Raw genomic sequence first — 23,468 nt, forward strand, 5'->3', positions numbered from 1 at the left:
CCATGATTATGTCCTCAATCACTAGAACTGTGGTGCAGGAGAGATCAGAGCAAGCAGAGTTCAAAGCAATCAATCAGGGGTGTGTGTAAGAGAATAGGTACAGTGAACAGCTCTGCAAAAACAGGTAGGAAGGATATGCATTTAGAGTGGAGGGGAAAGGAAAGCAGAGGGAGCTAAAATGCTACTTACAGTGTCATCATTTTTGTAAGGATTCAGTCTATTGTAAACGGCTTCAATAACATTCCTCCTAAGTGTAAAAAAATGCAGAAAATTAATTCTTCAGAAAGCAAAACACTGCTTAATAACTCATAGCCAGGTGTTTATTAAAATTTCTAAGATAATCTTATACTCAGAAATTATTTTAGTTCTATTTCTTGCTGTCAACAGTGAGCCTCACTTTAAGATATTTGGGCCCCTATGTTAAGTAGAGGTGAGTTCACTCTAAAACGTCTTATAACACTCTACCAACCCAGTTAATAGAAGGCTAAAAATTACAGATTAAAAAAAAAAAAGTCCATATAGTCTATCTCCATTTGAACTGGTTTAAATGGTTATGAGTCATCAATGGCAATGCCATTCTTAAGATACAATACTAAATACTAACATAAGCTAGGTAAGAGTTGCATTGTAGTTTTGAAGAATCAGAGTATACTTTATAAAGCTTCTACTTTTCTTAATGCCCTTTTTAATAGTTCTATTAAAACTGAAATGTGAAATAAGACATTTCCATGACAAGTCTAGGAATTAGTTTTGAGTAACACTTTATTAAAAATCTGTAGTGTATTTACAAGTTATAGTCTACCTACTTCTAAAGTTGATTTGACGCAATTTTATAGATTGTTTCATAGAAAGCCGTATGGAAAAAAAGTTTCCAAGAAATAAAAGCTTCAAACAGGAAGTTCTACAATCACTATTTAGTGATTACAAAGAACATGGTCACACTTGCAAAACATGGTAGAGAATCGAGAAAATTAGTCAATAATGTATCTTCACTGTAAGTACAAGAAGTCTTCACTTGTAGTTTTAGCACATTTACTCTATATCCAAATTCAAGACAAAGGTATTTGCAAGTTTTATGTTTGTAAGTCAATTATATGGATATTTGAGGTAAAAATGTTTTAAGCCTTGGAACTGCTTGAATTTTCCACTTTATTATGTAAAGATGTAACCTTAATATTTAACACAAAGTAGTCCAATTCTATGAACTGAAGTGGAAAGGGAAAAGACAAGAAATATATTCTTCTTCCCTGACACCTAAAACCAACTAACCAGCAATCAACAACCAAAAACACTGGGAAAATCAGACATAGAAACATCGTCCATAAGAGGAAAGGGAATTTTCAGGGTGTTAAATTACTCAGGGATTGACCAAATCAAATTATACCACTACTAATGATGACACTTAGAATTTTGTAAATTTTTAATGTAGTGCTATGTAATTTAGTTTAAAAATTCTTTCAGTGTATTACCTCGTTTATGCTCTATGAGGAAATCAATGCCAACCAAACTTCCAATAAAGACAACCCTCACTGCAATTAGTTACAATGATACTGACATCTAAGTCTAAACAAGCTCTAGATAGTCTAACACTAAAAAAAAAATTGAAATCACAGGTTAAAACACAGACAAATGCATCAGTTCAGAAATTAGGTAAACACACATTTTATCAATGAATACCTAACATTTTCATACACTGACATAAAGCGTAAGAGTGTACAGAATGTAACTTACTTGCTTGCCAATTCACCCCCTGGTGGGAGGCTGGGGATGTTCTCACTCGCTAATGTGCGCATCACATGGACTAAGTCGGGGACGCCTTCCCCCTGCTTCTTTATGATTTCTGGGAATCAGAAGTACTTTTTTTGTAAGTGTTATCCAAATTTAATTAAAAAGAAAACCGAAACAAAGATAACCTAGCTTTTTAAAGATGGCATTTACCACATCTGAGATATTTCTAATCTGGTATCATTAAAAAAAAAAAAAAAAAAAAAAAGGTTGACCTTTGAAGATTTATGACAAAAAATGCACAAAATGACACATAAGATTAACTTCAAATCAAAACTAAAATATGAAAAAATATTTCATGTTAAATCAGCATATTATATAATCAAGGATATGTGTGCACAAGTGAGAATATCCTTTCTTAAGATGTCAACTAGTTACTTCTTACATCACTTCTCTCTTTAGACTGGAAACATGTTTCCTGAACTTTGCCCTATATAATACACTGCGTGGAATTTTAAAAAACAAACAATTTCAAGATTTGAAAATAATAACCCTTAATTACAGGGGAATTTATAGATTATATACTAACTCAATTACTTTATGTATATATTTATATTTGTAAAATGATACTTAAATAGCATGCACAGATTATGTACTTGAACATCACTGTCTCAGTTTAATTCTTCTCTAAAGTATCTTTAAACAATATACTGTATAGATATATAATACCATTTCCTTCATTGATTACTTGAACAAAGCCTTGAATAGAAAAGGCCTAAATTTCCTTACACAATGCTTAAAAAGAGAACCATCTGATAAACCATACAACTGCATTTAAAAGAATTTTAAAATATCCAGTTATTAAAAGGGCACAGCAATATGATCTGTAGTGCTGTTGTGCAGATGCATACTGTTATTCACATCACAGAATATAAAAAATTATGAACAAAGAACCTTACAAAGAACTCTAAAACTATTCCTCTAAGTATAAAAAGTCTTCACTTGCAGTTTTAGCACACATACTCCACATGCAAATTCCAGTCAAAACTATTTGTAAGTTATATGTTCAAGTTTTGTTGAGTTTTTGTTTTTCAATGTTTACAGTAAGAAATGGTATTTTCTTCGTCATTAGTGGGGCAAGAAATCATCATTCTGCTTCTCAATTTGTAAATACCTTTGAAAATAACAATGCATACAAAGATTCATCCTTCAATCAGGCCTCAAAATTTTTAAAGAAGACATGGCTACCCATAATATTTCTTTAAATGGTTCAAACTGTCCTTTTAGAATAAAGGCCAAATTTTTACCATCTATTACTTTTTTGCCTTAAAAAAAAAAAAAACAGTCTTAAATCTGAACAAAAAGCAAGGATCTCAGATTTGGTTTGCCAAGTTCCTTTATTGTGTAATCTTTAACATCTAGTATATTTGTTCTACATGGTTCTAATGCTGGAAATCTGCTGTACAAAAATAAAGGGATTTGATGTTTACCTAAACTGCACAATTTCACAATCTAAAACTAATACACTTAACATACAGTCTCCACTAAGCCAATACAATTATTTGGATAGATAACTAGATACAATAGAAATAAACACTGATGATAAGTTGAATCAATAATGGTTTCAGGTCTAAAAAACATTACCTTGAATCATCTATACTTGATGTATCTTACATCTCTTTTGTTAAAATATAAATTAGGATATTTTAACTGTGAAGAAAATTACAGGAAAACAAATTCTCGTGAAAAAATAATGTAAAGCTTTAAAAACAATTAATATCTCCTATTCCACGTGGGAAAACACATTTAAACTACCTGACCATTCATACTATACTAGCCTTGCTTCTGTCTGCTTTCAAAAAAGAAAAAGAAATGAATTTTTAAGAAATATTCCTTTAATTTCTGTTATCTATACGTTTTACTTAGAATTGTAAAGACTGAACGCTTCTTCTAAAGAATATTTATGTATAGAAGATCCATGTTTCACATACATATACATGAACACATTCTGCTCCTTTCCACTCCCCTCCACCAAGTTTAAGGGATTCTATCAGTTATCTCCAAATTAGCAACTTTAAAGCTAAGGTAGTCAGTAGCAAAGATTTTGAAAATATATACATAAAAGTATAATTTTAAATTGGTTTAGAAGGACCACAAAATTAATAGTAGTATAAATTATGAGCTGAATCTTTTCACACCCCCAGAGAGTCAAGTATTTAGAAGGGAACAAATAACAGAAAAGGAGAGCTGGAAGGCCTTTCCTTTTCTATGTTGTGGACAGAGAAGCCAAAAATGTTCCAAGCAAATAAAATGAGGTTTAGTAGGTCACAGCAATCTAGTGAAGGCATGTATTTAAAGAAAGAGAGAGAGAGAAAAGAAAAAGGCATTCGGGTGCCTGCTTTGGAAGCTGAAGGCAGTATTTTTCACTGAGGACATACAACAACTTTTACAATACAAACAGTTACATTCTATGTTTTAAAATAGCAGCAATTTTAATGTAGTATTTAATTTCTAGTTGCAGTCTCATCAAATCTGAGTAAAAAATACCATATTTAATTTATGACAATCTCCAATTGAATGGTACAAGTATAATAACATTTTAACATATCAAAAATATTGAGTATCAATGTAAATTCTGTCCAGGTGGCAACTCTTGCTTGATAAGAAATATAAAACTTATTATTGTAACAAAATTACGTAAAGTGAATATTTCATAATTCCATCTAAAACTTAAAGAGTACACACTAAAGAAAAAAGCAGCAATTCATTTCTAAAATTGGATCCCATTTCATAGTAAAAATATTAAAATACTTATTATTTCTTTCAACCAATAAGAAAACATGTGTGCCCAAGTTAAAGTGCCAATACATTAAATATCAACTTATCCCTATACATATTATTCTTACGAATTTATATTTTTCCACTAATCAACAGTTTGAACCAATGATTGTAGCATTCTAAATATTTTAAAATGTTACTATAATACCTATAATTTATACTGAATGATTAATTTAAAATATAAAAATTCCAAGACCCTTGGTAACAGTAAGGAGACAAATTCGTTGAACAGTACGTCCAATGAATGCAATACTAAATAGTACAAACACATACTAGATGTATGACTATCAAGTGGCGGACGGCAATAAAAACAAAATAGTAACCTCTAGACAGTACTAAAGAACAAAACCAATCATGATTCTAGTATCAGACTGATTATGATTGGTATCAAACAGTAAAAAGGGAAAAAACAAAATTAAAGTGAATAGTAATTTTAATAATGCAGGCACAGTGGGATGTAGGTGTGGCAGGTCAATGTTTGCATGCGATTAGAGGTCTTTCATGTGCAAATTAACGACATTAGGAACCTAAAATGCATTTTAACGCTATTTTTTTAATTTAATTTTTTTCTTACTTTTTTTCTACCCCAGCTCACCAGCATTTTCATGTTTTAACACTATCAAAGTCAAGTTTTTCTGCTTAGAGAAACTGCGTAATATATACACTTACTGCATATATGCAATAAACTGGAAGTCTCTGCAGAATTATGAGAAATATACTTCAGAAATGCCCAACTTATTTCTTAATCTTACTTGGCAGTTACTTTTCTGCCAAGTGGAGAAATATTATGTCTTTTATTGAGGTCTATCTTGTTTAGGTGAGACAGTTTATGGCTTAGGTAAGAAGCTCTGAAACAGTTTAAAGCAAATTTTTTAAAGTTGTGTATATAAAGTTGCTAATGACGAGTCTGTGATTTTCAAGTTATAGAAAAAAGGCCCTGGAGATTAAAAATTAATATACACAGCTTTTCATAGAAAGATGGTATTCAAATTATCACCATCACAATCTCTTTGTAATTAAATAAACCACAAATCAGATTTTCCCGGCATAAAATTACTCATGCCAGTGAATTAAGAATTTTAGAGCGCACAAACATTTTAGCCTTTTAAAACAAAAGTATCCTGAACGGAATGTAAGTTACTTTCCACGCTAGTTGTTATTTCTAATATAACTGTGATAGGACAACTGCATACATCTTAACAGTTACTACAGAAATGTCCTTTTCCACTTTCGTACACTAGACACTAGATGTCAAAGACACATAAAAATCTAAAAGCTAAAATGTTAAAGTTTGACTGTGTTGAAGATTTTTCTTTAATAAAGCTACTTATTTTTTGTTAAATGATCCACCTTCTACTCTGCATTCCAGGTACTTGTCCAACTCTGCCTCCTTCTTCACTGCTTCTGGCGATACTTTGGGTGCATTTGGAAAACAGATCAAAATCACACTCATGTTGTCTCGACTTCCCTGGGAAGAAAAAAATTTGAGAAATCTGAGTTTTCTTTTTGCTCTTCAAAGCCTTGAGAACCTTTACAGCTGTGCCAATTAGCTACACTTGTTCTAGTGAAAATGTTACTTTTAGGGAGAAAAATTATATATATGCGCGTGCACGCGCACGTGTGTGTGTGTGCAATGACTCCCACTCCCCCAAACAGTATAGAGAGAATACAGTATAACCAATACTCCAAAAGACAGGAGAGAAACATTACAGGTTAATCGCACTGTAATAATAATTTTTTATAATTCTATAAAACAATACTATTTGTAAACATTTACTGGTGACTTAATTTGAAGTGATACCTAACACAAATATACATGTACACACACATTCATTCCATACAACATGACAAAAAATTTTAGCGGCATTGTTTACAATAGGATTTGACCTGCAGTTACACGTACCTGATAAAATTACATTTAAAATAAATTATAAATTGTGGGGCTAATACATTTGCTTCATAAGTAGAAATATGAAATAAGAGGTAAAACTACACATAAGGTTTATAAACTAGCTTTTAACTTGTATAATTTTAAAAACTGACAACTTTTAGGAACTACATTCATTTTTAAAGACATCTAAGTATTCAAATGCTGTAATTAAAATATTTGAGTATCAAATATATCTAAGAATTTTTAAAAGTCAACATTTGTTTTAAAAAAAATCAAAGAATAAGTTAATAAGCATTATTGACAAAACAGAACAGAGTGTGGCAGAAAAAACACTGAACCCAAGTCAAGGGCTTGATTTTCTAGTCTTAATGCTGCTACCAATGTATAAAACCTTGTACAAGTCATTTATAATATCTCTAGGAAAGGGTGTAGCATGTATTATATGCTAAACTAGGCATTATATATATATACACACACACACACACACACACATGCTTATTAATTCCTCAGCAGTCCTATAAGATGCTATTATCTCCATTTTAAAGCTGAGAGAGATTGAACAATTTGTTCAGGAATGTAGAGTACAAAAGTAATAGAGGTAGGCTTTGGTCTCAAGTCTGTCTGACTCGTTAAAGTTTGTAGAACCTTCTCTGGCTTCAGCTTCCTCATTTGTAAAATAAAGGGGCTGAGCTAGCTCACCTATGTATATTATCCTATTTGATCTTCCTGACAACCCCATCAGACAACATAATAATGTCTTACCCTTTTTATGATGAAAAAAACTGATTATTCAGAGTTTAAATAGCTTACCTAAAACCATACAATCTCATATTAAGTCCTTCTGACTCCATGTACAAGGCTATTTCTATTACATCACATCTAATGATCACTACATTCCTCTTTTAAGTGCTACAGACCCATTAAACCTTAGTTTCAAAGTATTAGGATATCATAAATGTACTGAGATATCACATGGTCAAAATATTAAATCTCTAAAATGCTTTTCATTTATAGACACTAAGGCCTAACCCTCCCCACCCTCTTTCTTTCAAAACATGCATTCTGATAAAATCTTTTTACCTTTGATAATCTTCCACATTATTACAAAGCTCAAGTAGTAAGACTAAACATTCAGCTTATAACTCTTGCAGATATGGTAACTGGGTAATTTATTTCTGCATAGTGTTCCTATGATATATTTTCATAACTGGTGAACAGTATCCTACAGTATCCTACAATTGTGCCAAAAACTTAGTTTTCAGAATTACAGATTCTAAGATGATTAAATACTAGGGTAGTGATTAATACGACATAAAATCACTTTATGTTTCTTAAAAAAGTCTAGCTACCTTATACAAACAGGTGTCGACTACTTCATTGCAAACTTTCTCAAGGTCATCAGTGACTTCAAGTCTGGATCTTACAAAATCACAGAGCTCTTCATTTCCCATAACATCCCAGATACCATCACATGCAAGGATAATGAACTGATCATCTTCTTCAGATCTTTCAATATCATGGACTTCAGGCTCTGGTGAGACAAGCTGCTCAGTAGGACCTTTTCCATGGACACATTTGTAATCAAAATCCCCAAGGGCCCTTGATACAGCCAGAGAGCCATTCACACGCTGAATCATTACAGAGCCACCTGCATTCTGAATTCGTTCTTTTTCCAGCGGATTACTTGGTTTGTGATCTTGTGTGAAGAAATGAACTTTCCTGTTCCTACAAAGTAAACCTCTTGAGTCTCCACAGTTAATGAAATAAGTATGTTGGGGAGAAATTAAGACACCTACAGCTGTTGACCCACTTCTATCTGCACCATGTTTCTTCTCTGACATAACTCTCATGTGTTCATCAATCTCCAGAAAACCTGTTCTGATTCCATTCTTTACATTTTCCACAGATGGTGCTCCTGCAGACCCTTTAAAATCCTGGTTATTGGTGATGTGATCTAACAAATGCTCACAGCAGTATTTGGCAACCTGAGAACCAGCATGCCCATCATACACAGCAAAGAATGACCACGATTCAAGTCCACTTGGCAAACCGATCACAGCCGTATGTGCATCCTCCATTTCAACACGCCAACCTTGCATGCTGCTTAGCCCATATCGCAACCCATTACCCTGCCCCTGGGCATTATGCTTTTCCATCTTTGGCTTGTCTAAAAATGCTCCCATTATGTCTTGATCCTCTAGGTCTGCAAAGGAAGAGAAACAGAAAAGTCAATAACTGTCTTATCAACAAAATATGTACCAAACAATCTTTTTAGTAAGTGAAAGAGATATGCAGGAATTCAAAACTCTTGTATTAAGCAGACATTCATTGTGTTGCCAACTTTGAATCTGGAGATTAACAAGGAGGAACTGGGGGAAAGCCTGACGAAGCACAGCGCACAACAGACAAAAAGGCAGAAAAAAACTAAAGCACTGGGATAAAGGGGAGAAGGCAGAAAGGAGACCTGGCAGTGGCCATCAACTTAAACAAACCAGGCCAAGTGTTTAAAGATACAATGAACATGTGTAAGCTCAGGATTAAGTTGTACATGTATCAATCAAGAAAAGCCAAGCGAATTCATGACATACCCAAAAAACCTACTAATTCAAATATCTTGGTTGAACATTCAGGGATTTTCAAGCTTGATTCCAAACTCCCTAGTTTTATCATCACTGCATGAACTCTGAAAACCTAAAAAATAATCTACTCACAATGCTCCAAATTTGCATGCTCCTTCAAGCCTTTGCTCATGTCAGTTTCCTTAACTGGAAACTCTTGCCTCATCCTTTCTATTTATAGAAAAAAGTGCACCTATGCTTTTAAGTCTAGCTTACATTCTACCTTTTCCATGAGGTTTTTCAGTCTTTGATAAAGTAAGTTATTAAATTACTATAAAAGCTCTAGCCTCAAATTTCAAGTTGCAAGCAATTATATATACAGATAACAAAGTGTACTATATACATATATAACACAATTACTACTAGTAATCTATTAATCAAATAATAATAACATGTACGATTATTATTATACTCTATGACCATTAGGTATATAAAGAAAATCAAAGGGTATAGGGTATAGTGACAGCCCTGCTGACAAGCCTGAAGGCTCAGCTAATCGACTCCTTTCCCAATACTCAAAATTTAACACTCCCTGGTCTAGAATGGGCCCACACAAGGCAAAAAGACAGCTGGTCAGAATTTACCTTGGCCCTTACCTGAACAATAGCTTAGAAATGTAGAGACCTGGGTTCAAATAATCAAGTAAGTCACAATTGAACTAAAGGCAATCCGAAAGAAGGATAGCATGACGAACAGAAATTTAATGGAGGTGAAGAGGAGTTAGGTAGTAGGGAATAATGGTGGAGAAAAGTATCTAGGTAAATCACTATGCAGCTTTGAGCCTAGGGTATTGATGATGCTAATGATACTCAGCTCAGAGAGGGAACTTTGAGAAAAAGGGCAAGAAGAAAATCCTCCTAGGAAGGAAAGAAAAACATTTGTTTTCCCCTTCATTTTCCACGTAGGTCCAAACTGATACATAAGCAGAAAAGACTGGTTGATTGGCATGATAAAACCATCTGTCTCTGCCTCCTAGTACAGTTCAACTAATGGAACGTAAGTAATGAAAACTAGCTATCATTCATCCTTCACGGTGATATTTATCAGATTATTTTTCTGACATCAAGTTGATACACATTGCAAAGGTGAGTATTTTGATTGGATAAAGAATAACGTAATAATGACACTTTATTAGCAGGCAATGTTTAAGAAGTAGTCTAAGTCCCTCTGGTAAGTGTTTTACAAGCATTACTTCATTTAATCTCTTCAACAACTCTCTAAGGCAGGTAATAATATTATCTCCAAATTACAGATGAAGAACCTTAGCCAAGATTAAATAACTTGGCCAAGATCACTCAACTAATAAGTTTAATGGCATCAGGGCTCTGCTTCAAGTCTGTGTGACTCTAAAGCATTGTTAACCCCTAAGAAAATGGGTCTCTACCATGGCTGTGCAACAGAAAAATAAGTATTTCCAAATCAGAATTGCCAGGGTTGGAACCTAGGTATCTATGATTTTTAAATTTTCATATGTGATTCTGAGACACAGTAAGACTGCAAACTGCTGGAAAAGATTAGATGCAATGCCTAAGGCAGAAGATGGAGGCACGTTAAGGGCCAACAAGAAATAATCAACCAAAATTGCAGTAATCAAGACCACTATCCTAGGTTACAAAACCACTATCCTAGACTAGAAACAAGGTGAAGCTTTACATAGGAAAGACTCCAGTATCTTGAGAAAAGGTAAGAAAAAAAGAGATGTGAGTGAAACCCAAAAACTTAAACACATTTAAGAGACAAACCAACAGAAGAGAATAGTAATGACAAACTTTCTTCCTCTAAGAATTCACCAATAGCATGAAGTACTAAAGAAAATAAGTTACAAAATCAGACCAACGTGAGTTTAAATTCTGGCTCTACTACTTAGTAATAGTGTGACTACTGAACCTTTATGAGTCTCTTTCTCCATCTGTTCCTCTATAAAATGTATATAAGAAGGTGGCTGGGTGTGGTGCCTTACGCCTGTAATCCCACCACTTTGGGAGGCCGAGGTGAGCAGATCACGAAGTCAGGAATTCTAGGCCAGCCTGGCCAATATGGTGAAGCCCCGTCTCTACTAAAAATAAAAATTAGCCAGGCATGGTGGCACAGGCCCGTAATACCAGCTACTTGGGAGGCTGAGGCAGAAGAATGGCTTGAACCTGTGAGGCAGAAGTTGCAGTGAGCCAAGCTGAAATCGCATCACTGCACTACAGCCTGGGCGACAGAGCGAGAGTCCATCTCCAAAAAGAAAAAAAGTATATAAGAAGGCACTAACCTTACAAGATTCTTATGAGGATTAAATGAAATAATGTATACAGTGCACAAAGTATAGTGTCTAGCACATTATAAGTAATATAGACATTATACGATTATTACACCATTTTTTCTGCCAGAGGAGGCAGTCAATCACAATATTTCCTCCTTGCTGCCAGCTCTGATTACCATTACATTAAACTTCTACATGATATACTTTAAAAGACACTTTAAACACTTCATTAGTAAATAGGGGAAGGCACATTTAAAACAAATGCCATTTCTCATCCATCTGGCAAAATCAAGAGTTGGTCAGAATGTGGAGAAACAGGAACTCCCCTAGAGTGCTGACAGGAGTTTAAATTGGTTCAACCACTCTGAAATGCAACTGGCAAGAGCTAGTTGAAGAAGCTGAAGATACACTTAAGCAAATACTCAGCAATTCCACTTCTAATTGTAGATCTCAAAACAATGTTTTAAAAATAATGAACATGGGTGATAAAATCAGTTTAATCAGTATGGGTTACACACAACTCAATCAGCTGGGTTGTGTGTAAACTGCATTTTAAAAAGATAAAATAGGCCAGGCACTGTGGCTCACGCCTGTAATCTCAGCACTTTGGGAGGCTGAGGTGGGTGGATTAATTGAGGTCAGGAGTTCGAGACCAGCCTGGCCAACACGGTGAAACCCTGTCTCCACTAATACAAAAAATGAGCTGGGTGTGGTGGCAGGCGCCTGTAATCCCAATTACTCAGGAGGCTGAGGCAGGAGAACTGTTTGAACCTGGCAGGTGGAGGTTGCAGTGAGCCAAGATCATGCCACTGCACTCCAGCCTGAGCAGCAAGAGTGAAACAATGTCTCAAGAAAACAAAACAAAACAAAATAGAGTGCATCCCAGGTGATAAAAGTAAGTAAATACTGTTTCTTGAAGTCTTTTTCCAAGTGTATATTTGTATTTACTAAACTGAGGTGTATATAATTCTTACTGTGGTCACAATAAAAAGTATGAAACATGCTGTCTTGAAGAAACTCTCCCACCCATCCATCCAAGGTGACCTGTTCAATGATCTTTTTGGAGAATCATAATAGTCAGTGTTGGAAATAACCTAACTGCTCATTAGAAGGTAGAATGAATAAATAACAGAATACAATTTATCAAAAACAGATCTAATTACATAAACACAGCTATTCCTAAAAAACAAAAGAAGACAATATGCTGAACAAGACAGCAAAACAATTCTATACACATATTTGGTGAAAGTATAAAAACAAGGATAGGATGAATACAGACAAACTTCAGAATAGTGGCTGTAAGCTCCATGAGAGCAGGGACTTTTTGTTTTATTCACTGGTGTCTTCCTAGCACTTGGAGCACAGCCTAACACACAGAAGTAGTTCAATCTTTGTTGAATGACTAGTTTCTCTCTGGGAAGACAAAGAAAAGAGAATGGCTTCAGGAAAGGGTCTAACACAATGGGATACAGCTGTATCTGCAACTGGTGTTTCCCGGACTTTGAAGCGGTAACAGGGAATTTAGGAACACAGTATCTGCTTTAGTTTTTCTAAATTATCTCTGCTTTTAGCTTTTCTTTGGTTCATCTAAGGTAAGCTGAATTCCTTCAAAAGTTACCTGTACTAAGAAGTCAAAAAAAAAAAAAAGAGAAGAAAAAAAGAAACTGAGAGCCAAAGAAAAGCAGACTATGAAATCTTTTAAAAGCACATAGGATTGTCTTAACTAAGATTCACATCTATATTAGATTAGGAGCCTGGCTTTCCTCCTTATTCTTTTCTATAGCCTACATTTTTATCTCTGAACAATTCATGAGATAACCAGTGGTCACAGGCTTAATAACAACATCTAACATTGATGGAGAAATTACTACTAGTCAAGCACTGTTCTAAAGTTTTGTATATCTATTAACTTCTTTAATCTTCACACCAATCCTAAAAGATAGGTACCCTGTTTTACTCATGAAGAAACTGAGCCACAGTGAGGTTAAGTCATCTGTTGAAGGTCAACAGCAAATTGCCTTATCTCTGTGTCTCAATTCCCTTAACTAGGATGAGGGAGGGAGGCTGAGGAGGGAGGTACTATGCTTAAGACACTTGACATCTACTAGTAAAGCATTCCTCAACTTCCTCATCTGTACAGTGGGCATATTAATAATACTTTCCTCTGAATGCTGTTGCAAGGTTTAAATGAGGCAATGCCTTGCAAGGCACCCATACGGAGCCTGGCAAAAATGAGGCACTCAGCAAGCAGACACTGATTAATTACTAATTCCTACACACACAGCCACATCTAGATTCCAACCTCAACTAGCAGGGAACTTACTCTCACTTTTATAAAGAAGTACAGTAGTTATTTTCCAGATATACACATGAAACCACCAAATGATTAATTCTTTAAAGATAGAATATACTTTCTAAAAGCAAACCCCAGACTTTAAAAAATATATACAGTATATTAGAATATAAAAATGTAACAAACCAAGTAACCATCTGATAAAATTTTACGTTTAGTTCCATAGCAACTGTAAATACACAGTCAAGGGTAAATTAATAGTTCTGTGGCTGGACTTTTACATACTGAAAATAGGCAATATAAAAATCTTACCTCCTTGGGTTCTGAATAATTTGTAGAGTCCTGGGGAAGCAGCCAACTATAAGCTACATGGATACAAGAGCTGATTATATAAATATAATACCAAAAAGTACTTACTTGCAAATGCTATGTTTACACAGTCATCTTCATAAGTGGACTACTAAAGAGTATTTTATTTAGTCCAATAATTAAATTGGCATATATCCATAAACAGTAAATCCCAAGGGGATTGAATTTGTCCATGAAAGTTTTTAGTTTCTGAGAGAAATTTTAGTTCTCACCTAGTCATAAATCTGTTCTTGACTACAAGCTGAGTCTCATCACAGCACTACTATTATCGGTTGATCTAAACTTTTCAAAACAAAGTACTACGACAAAAAATAAGACTGAATTAATATTTGACATAATCAGAAAATTTTGTGAATATTTTGTACCTTTTAAAACCAAACTAATCTCTAAACTGAAAAATTCTAAGGCTGGGCCAAGAAGTCATTAATTAATGTTCAGTCGCTGCCTTTTACTAAGCAAAGCTGAACTCATAGTAGAGTCTTGAACCTGGTCATTTGGTTTAATCCACTCAGGATTATAGTGAATAATAATTTTTTAAATGCTCTATATATTTTGTTGTTAAAATCCCTAAGCAACATGTTACCTCAAAGTAACAAGAGTTATTCAATGACAATTTGAGCAGAATCCTTAAAAAGTTGAGTAATAAAACCCTACATTATATTTTTCTATTTACCTAGGGACATATAGCCTAATAGAGAACCCCTCCAGGCTCTATAAACAAAGGACATAGATACATACAATGTGGAGAAAATTATATTCTCTTAGCAAATAATACCAGAGTGATTCTTACTAATATAACAAAAGAACACTGCTAAACAGGCATTCCAAGAAGGGTGGATGCTGGTAACTAGAGGACCTTAGATGACCACTGAGATAATAGGTTTGGTTTTAAACATTTGGGAGAAAAATTTAGAGTAGACTTGCATTAGAGATAAGAAATCTAAAGGCTGAAGGGAAATCCAAAGAGAAAAAAATATATAGTAAGAGACTACAAGCTCCCTGGGGAAGGTGGGGAAAAGGAACATTAACAAACAGCACAGGCCACAGTGTATAATACGGCAATATTCAAATTATCTGCAGGAGATGTAGAGCATAAACTCTCTACTGCTACCAAATCTTTATATTCTACATTGCTCACTAATGCTTACATATGTATGGACTTTGTCCTCAAAGATAAGGACAAATGGTCAGCTGACTTCTGGAACGCACATTTATTGAACAATAGAGTATTAAGCAATATACTGCATACCTGGGGTTCAAAGAAGAAATGCATAACCCTTGCAGCTACATTTCTATAAAGGATAATTTACGCTACATAAACTACACTTAATTTCCCAAGCTATGTGAAATAGTAATAAATTCTAGTTTGTAATCCAAGGCAGCCATCTCAAAGTTATCCATGGTAATGAGAAATAAGCACATTAACAAAACTGTAGCAAATCTGGAAAAAAAAAAAAAAAAAAAAAAAAGGCTAATCTTTGGAAATTTTTCTCCCATTTGGAGCTGAAATTTCCCACTGATTGTTGCTTTAAAAATGATTAGAACCGGCCGGGCGTGGTGGCTCAAGCCTGTAATCCCAGCACTTTGGGAGGCCGAGACGGGCGGATCACAAGGTCAGGAGATCGAGACCATCCTGGCTAACCCGGTGAAACCCCGTCTCTACTAAAAAATACAAAAAACTAGCCGGGCGAGGTGGCGGGCGCCTGTAGTCCCAGCTACTCCGGAGGCTGAGGCAGGAGAATGGCGTGAACCCGGGAGGCGGAGCTTGCAGTGAGCTGAGATCCGGCCACTGCACTCCAGCCTGGGCGACAGAGCGAGACTCCGTCTCAAAAAAAAAAAAAAAAAAATGATTAGAACCATGGTGGCACATGCCTGCAGTTCCAGTGCTTTGGGAGACTGAGGTGGGAGGACCACTTGAGGGCAGTTCAAGACCAGCCTGGGCAACACAGCGTGACCCTGTCTCTGAAAAAAATAATTTTAAAAAAGATAAGCAGGGCATAGTGGTGAATGCCTGTAGTCCTAGCTACTCAGGAGGCTAAGGAAGGAGGACTGCCTGGGCCCACGAATTTGAGGCTACAGTGACCTATAATGGTGCCACTACACTCCAGCCTAGGCAACAGAGTAAGACACTGTCTCTAAAAAATAAAAATAATAAAAAATTACTCATATTTACAGTTACAAATTTGATTTTGATAATGTATGTAATTAATCAGAGCCAAAATGTAGAAATGACTTGTCCAAACCTATTTTACAAATGAGAAGGTGCAGAGAAATAGAATAATTTGCCCAAGGTTACAAAGCTGGTTCAGCAGTAAGGTTAAGAATAAGACTTAGGTTTCTAGACTTACACTCCAATTCTCCTACATGTGCTATCCTGTATACTTGCAAATGAGATAATGAAAATCTAAATGTGTAGGCTTTTTAAAGACAACGTACAAGATAAGGAAGACTGTCACAGAACAAAACTAAAACTTCCCTCAGCGCCGTATCTTCTTCTGCCTACAAGTCTATGTATTTTCTTTTCTAAATCTCTAAAACTGCCAAAGATAAATGACCTTTAAAAAAAAAAAAAAAAGGAAGAAGAGAAAAGAAAGAAATCTAAAATTTTCTGTCTGGAACTGAAAGATAACAACAGTGAACTAATTACAATTTCTAGCAAAGCCAATTTCAGATACTTAGGCTAAATAAAGTGTAAAAATGAACATAGAAAAATAAGATGACTTTTTCTTAATGCAGCAGTTAAAAAGAGGGAGACTGAGTATTCATTAGCGCAAAATTAGAAACTACCCACCAAGATACGAGATGACATTGAATGAATAAAACAATTGCAGACTGACTGTCAATTAAAAAAGAGGCACTCTGAAAATAGTTTCAAGGAAATGAAAAGCAATTTACTGAATTGAAAATTGCAATAGAGACAATGAATGGCAGATTGGATGCTACAGGAAAAAAAAGGATCAATAAACGAGTGAATCATTTCAATGAATTCTTTCAGAATCCTCTCCTCCTACTTTTCTGCTGTAATAGGACTGTCCTCTCAATGATGATAAATCCTCTACTAGACTAGCTTTGGTGCCCATGTTTCAAAGGAGTCTTAAATGACTTACAGTTTTTTCAGGGATCTTACACTATTTTCCTTTTTCTCCTTTGTATCAACCTTTCTCAGTTGGAGTGTGACTTTTAAAGCCACAAGTGTCACCTATGTTACCCATTTAAAATAAGTTTTCATGTGACTTATTCCCCTCGAGCTACCCACCTGCCTTTCTTCTCTTTACAGTTAAACTTCTTTAAAAAAATGTTGATGCTCCAAAAGGCTGTCTGGCCATTCTACCAAATCAAGTTCCTCCAAGTCACTTAATCTACGGGACACTTTTAGCCCTCCTCTAACTGGTTGCTCACAGAAGCATTCAACTTTAACACTCCCTCCAGAAACACTCTTCCCATTGGCCTTTCAAGATGCTACACACACTCCCAGCTTTCTTCCTACCCCTAAGCTTTTTCGTAGTCTCCTATGCAGGCTCATTTTCATCTCCCAAGCCATTAAACATTGGCATTCCTCAAGGCTTACATGTAGACCGTTTTCCCATTCTGTGCTGCCTTCCTGAGCACTCTCACATATCTGCAGCTTTTACGAGTGAATGGCACCATCATCCACCAAGGTGAATACAAACCAAGAACATTCACTGGGTGTGGTGTTGCATACTTGTAGTCCCAACTACTTGGAGGCTGGGGCGGGAAGATTGATTGAATCCAGGAGTTCAAGACCAGCCTACGCAATACAGCAAGACCCCAACTCAGAAAAAGAAATAGAAACTAAGGATATATTTGATACCTCTCTCTACCTCATCTCCCATCTGTCCATCATCAAATCCCATGGGTTATATGCTTCCTAAACATTCTCAAATCTGTCTACTTTTTTTCTACCAATGCCCTGGTCTCAAGCTACCATAATTCTCACTGCAGAATACTAGCTTCTTTAGTCTCTTCACATGGATCCTGGCATCCCTCTAATTCATTCTCCAAACTGCAGCCTAAGGAAATCTTTCAAAATGCAAATTTCACCATATCACTTCTGTACTAAAAGTTTCTCCAACGCTTTCCACTGCTGGGGGTAGGAGGTGGATAAAGAACTGCTTAATATGGCTCACATGAAGGCCCTGGATAGTCAAGTCCCTACCTACCTTCTCCAGCCTCATCTCACTTCATACTGTCCCTTCCCACTACATTCTCTACTCCAACCACAAGGGCTTTCTTACAGTACCTCGTACTTATCATACCTCCTTCCTCCAAATATATAAACAAATGCTACTTTCCCTACCTTAACAGCTATTCTCTCATGTCTTAGTTAATTCCTACTCATTCTTGAGATCTCAACTCAAGCATCAGTTCTTCAAAGGAGCTTCCTTTGAGTTCCCTAGGTCAACTCCCCTAGCACAAAGTATACAGTAGATTATTAATAAATATTTGCTGAATAAACTCAAAGAAAAATCAGATGCAAATAAAAATTCAGTAACAAGGAGAGTGCACCCAAAAAGTAAATATGCATATAAAAAACAAGACTTTCTGAAGGAGAAACAGAGAAGCTATCATCAAAGAAATGAGAAGAAAGTGTTCCTCAGTTGAAGCCTTTTCAAAATTAACAAGCTCACTGAATTAACTGTTCAAAACCCACTCCTAGTTGTTCACAACTATACAAATGCAAGGAAAAGAAAAAGAAATACTATAATGCAAGGTTCTAGACAAAAACATGAGCAATCATAAAAGGAAAAAATATCAAATTCGTATTAGCCATCTTAACAGCAAAACTGAATCCAAAAGGTATTAGAGAATAAACCAAGTTCTAAGAGTAAAGGTTCATGAAACTAGAATAACATATCACCAAACTGATAATGGGTATGGATATAAAGAGCGTATGAATGTATGCTTTGTGTCCTCTGTGTCTTTTTTTGTTTTTGTTTTTGAGACAGAGTCTCACTCTGTCGCCCAGGCTGGGGTGTTGTGGCGCGATCTTGGCTCCTGGATTCAAGTGATTCTGTGCCTCAGCCTCCCAAGTACCTGGGATTACAGGCATGCGCCATCACGCCCAGTTAATTTTTTGTATTTTTAGTAGAGATAGGGTTTCATCATGTTGGCCACGTTGGTCTCAAACTCCTGACCTCAAGTGATCCCCTTGCCTTGGCCTCTCAAAGTGCTGAAATTACAGGCATGAGCTACCACCTCCAGCCTCCTGTATGTCTTAAAATGTCTTCCACCCTCATCCCCCCAACACTCCCACTAGTGTACACACATTCCTGGATATAAAGTATACACTCATAACATCTTTATAAAAAATCTGTGAGAAAAAATTCCAGCCAAGCAAATATCTACTCATTATATTTCAAAACCAATTTCATCTCTATATGACTTTTCATTAGTTTAACTCTAATAACATGATAAAAAAGAAGAAACTTGAATTCATAAAAATAACATATCTAGAAAAACAAAATCATGAACATAAAGTAAAAAGAACTTAGACTTGCCCAATTATCCAATAATTGGGAGACACTTCATGTCACGTGACACATCAACATCAAAACACATATGAAACATAAAAAAAATGGAAATACCTGTCATCACAAGATTAAAGTTAAAAGTTATAGGTCTATCCAATATGTGATGCTGGACAAGTCCTCTGGCTTAATGTCTAACTTTCCTCATCAACAAATAAGCAACCTTGATTATCTGTCAATTACCTTGTTCTGAGAAATGTATAAAACGTTAAATGAGAAGACTAAAGTTCTGGGGACACCTAAGTAAACATCATTAGTAAAGTAATACTTTAAAATCATGTGGATGGAATTCCCATTTTAAAAACTCTTATTCTCAATATCAAGATTATAAGAGACACACAAAATTATTTCACTACAGCAAGACCAGCTTGTAAGAAATGCAAAGAAAAAAGCAGCTACAAACTAGGACTACAAGCTGATAACCTGAATTTGACCTTCACATATTTCCTCTCCCCAGAACAACATGCATTCTCCAGAGTCCCTAGCAATCTTTATTGACCACATCCAATTCAATTCATGTACTTTTCCACCATGGCATCCGAGTTTGCATCATTCGGTAAAGAGGACAATATCTGTGATTCTAACAAACAGCAGAATCTATGAGGCTTTACTCTAATCCAATTTTTGACTAATATGTCTGCCTCACTCTAAAGTAGCAAAACAAAATGATACCTAGTAGGCTGAATAATGACTCCCAAAGATACCAGTCCTAATCCTATAAATGTTACCTTATTTGGAAAAAAAGGTCTTTGCAGATGTGATTAAGAATCTTGAGATGGAGAGAGAATCCTGGATTATCCAGAGACCTCTAAATGAACTCACATGTCCTTAGAAGAGACAGTCAGGGGAAGATCTGAAACACACAGAGAAGGTGATGTGAAGACAGAGCAGACAGAGATTTGAAGACGCTGGTCTTAAAGATCGGAGGGATGTGGCTACCAAGCAAGTGATGAGGCTGACAGCCACTGGAAAGTGAAAAAAAGCAAGAAACAGATTCCTCCTTAAAGCCTCAGGAGTGAGCACATTCTTGGTGACACCTTGATTTTGGCCCCGTGAAAATGATTTTGAACTTGTGGCCTCCAGAACTGTAAGAGAATAAATCTGTATTGTTTTAAGCCACCCAGTTGGTGATAATTTGTTATAGCAGCCATGGAAATTAGCACAATGCCCAACAGTCAAGTTCCTCTGTTGAGAAGGAAAACCCGCCAAACTTGTAAAGATGAAAATGTGCAGTAATTTCAACAAGCATCACGAGAAAAATCAAGAGAGACAAAAGTTTCTTACCTGTAACAGGTTAATAGAACCAAATCCCTATCATTTCTCTAAAAAATACTGAAATATGATAACTAAAATAATTTAATATAATTCAGCCTGTTAAATTCCAAGGCAGAAAGCGGTAATGGTATCCTAGTATACTGACAGAAAGGCAAGGAGTATCTAGTTACACTATTTTTGGGCAAACAACAGAGGAAACTGCCACCCTTTAAGTAAAAAAACAGAAACAAAATTTATGAACTCATACAAAAATTCTGAAATAAAAAAGTACTCAAGAACATGATGTCACAGTCTAGAAGATTTGCCTTAGAAAACTAGGTGACAACTTACATATAAGAAAATTTTTAAAAACCTAATTTGTGAAATAGGAATGAAAAGAATCTAGAATATAAAAAGTATCAACAGAGGCTTAAAAAAGATATTTGAGAGAAAAAATATCATTGCAATATTTTAAATGTCATGAAAAGTAATGAGGAATGAAGACTCTAGAGCAAACAATCTGCAAGGGGCAAAAATGAACAGGACAAAAACCATCCAGTATGCAAGTAAGCATAAAGAAACAAAAGCAAGTAGACTGGAGAAAAGATACACACAATGCAGATCCAACAGCTTAATTAGCACACTGTAAATAAGAAAACCAAATAATGGAGGAAAAATTAAAATTTCAAAGACAGAAGAAATAAATCATAAACTAAGGACTGAACTTGTTGATTGAATGGCATTTATCGAATACTAGATACATTTAGTAGAAACTGACCAATACCAAAGCATAATCTGAAGATTATGAATTTTAAGAATACAATTCAGACAAAATAAACATGCCATCGGCTGGGCGCGATGGCTCACGTCTGTAATCCCAGCACTTTGGGAGGCCGAGGCAGGGGGTCACCTGAGGTCAGGAGTTCGAGATCAGCCTGGCCAACGTGACAAAACCCCATCTCTACTAAAAATATAAAAATTAGCCAGGCGTGATAATGAATGCCTGTAATCCCAGCTACTCGGGAGGTAGAGGTAGGAGAATCGCTTGAACCCAGGAGGTGGAGGTTGCAGTGAGCCTAGTCACACCATTGCACTCCAGTCTGGCTGACAGAGCAAGACTCCATCTCAAATTAAAAAAATAAAATAAACATGCCAAAAGAAAGAAAGAAAAAAGAAAAAAAAGAAATCAGGCTGGCCCCAGACTTCTTTGCAACATCAGATGATAGGCAACGAAGTAATGCCTATAAACGTTGAGGATAAAGAGGTTTTATTCCAAGAATACTATGACTAGCAAGGTTGTCATTTATATGTAAAGGCCATAGGAAGACATTATCAAATATGCCAGCCCTAAAGTAATGTTATCCAAATTTCATATCTGAAAAAAAAGAAAAACTATTTAAAGATAGATTCATGCAATCAAGAGACTAATCAAAACCAAGAAACTAAAAAATAAAGATGTCAGTATAAAACTACTTTGCTGTGGTCAAAATACACTAGGCAAAAAAGATACTAAGAATTGCAATTTCAATTTCAGACGAAGTAAATCACAAGGAATAAAGCAATAAACAGAATCAGAGCCATGTTTTAAATTGGTAAAAGATGTGGTCCAAAATTTCAAGACTATATATTCTGTTCAAACACACTTAAAACATTAATTGAAAAATCAAACATTTATTGGATTATATGTTGGAAAGAAAAGCTTATAGATTTCTAACACACTCCCCCATCCTACCCCACAGACCAAAAGAAAAAAAAAAAAAAAAAAAGAAAATGAAATGACACATCTGACTTAATACATTAACAGTAGATATTGATAATGTGTACAGAAAGAAGAAAACCTCAAACATCTGGAAATTGCTTTAAAAGTAAGCTTTGCATTGAGTTTATACATTTCTCCAGTTTGCATTGAGTTTATATATTTCTACAATTATAGAATATTTAGAAACAATAATGAGAAAAATCCCCTATCAAATTCTGAGATGTGACCAAACCTTATTAAGAAAACTCACATTTAAGCCAGCAATAGTGTGCTGAAAAATAGGAAAAAAAAATTCACACTTAGTTTAAAAAAATCAGTATACTAAAGAATATCAGTATACAAAATATTCAACCTAAAAAGAAAAATGAACCACATACACATACAAAATAAAATAAAAGCTGAAGGATTATGTAAAATTACAGAACATGTTATATGTGAAAAAAATAAAATAGGTAAGCAACTAAATAGTCTAACTAAAAAAATTATTTAAAATTAGAAGCCAAACAGGCTATACTCACCTCACAAACAGAATTTTATTGTTGTAAAATAAATCACTCTGTACAATTCTCTGTTAATAAATTCGAAAATATGGAGGAAAGTAACAGTTCTTGGAAAACAATTTTTTGTTTTCAATTAGTGCTAGAGTGAAGACCAGAAACTTGGAACAATATGAGAAAGTTATTAAAGAACTACTCCTCAAAAAACTCCAGAGTTCCTGAAAAACAAAATGCAGAAAGACTAAAGAACCAGTCCAGGTTAATAGAGACCAAGGAGATCAAAACAAACTGTAATATGTGATTATGGACCAGCTTGGATGAAGGCAGAGGGTGAAGGAGTGCGGTGGGGAAGATTGTTATAAAGCACATTACTGGGACAACTGATAAAATCTGACTATGGGTCGTATATTAGATAATAGTATTGTAT

General features: G+C 35.2%; 1 protein-coding gene across 6 annotated transcripts in view; it reads right to left on the minus strand.

Annotated features, from left to right (window-relative positions):
- The window catches only part of PPM1A (protein phosphatase, Mg2+/Mn2+ dependent 1A), a 55,237-nt gene that overhangs the window by 10,083 nt on the left and 21,686 nt on the right, over positions 1-23,468 (minus strand). For 4 of the 6 annotated variants that reach the window (XM_003901886.5, XM_021941276.2, XM_009211660.4 and 1 more), the window contains exons 2-5: positions 7,804-8,657; positions 5,914-6,031; positions 1,732-1,840; positions 190-247 (exon numbers count right to left, since the gene is read on the minus strand). In XM_003901886.5, the coding sequence (XP_003901935.1) occupies positions 190-247; positions 1,732-1,840; positions 5,914-6,031; positions 7,804-8,657 (1,139 nt within the window). Of the gene's footprint in view, positions 1-189; positions 248-1,731; positions 1,841-5,913; positions 6,032-7,803; positions 8,658-13,925; positions 13,979-14,194; positions 15,568-23,468 lie in introns of those variants that run through there. The other 2 variants (XM_009211652.4, XM_009211653.3) reach the window with 2 other exon arrangements.

The sequence above is a fragment of the Papio anubis genome, chromosome 7 (genome assembly GCF_008728515.1).
Source record: "Papio anubis isolate 15944 chromosome 7, Panubis1.0, whole genome shotgun sequence".
Lineage (NCBI taxonomy): Eukaryota > Metazoa > Chordata > Mammalia > Primates > Cercopithecidae > Papio > Papio anubis.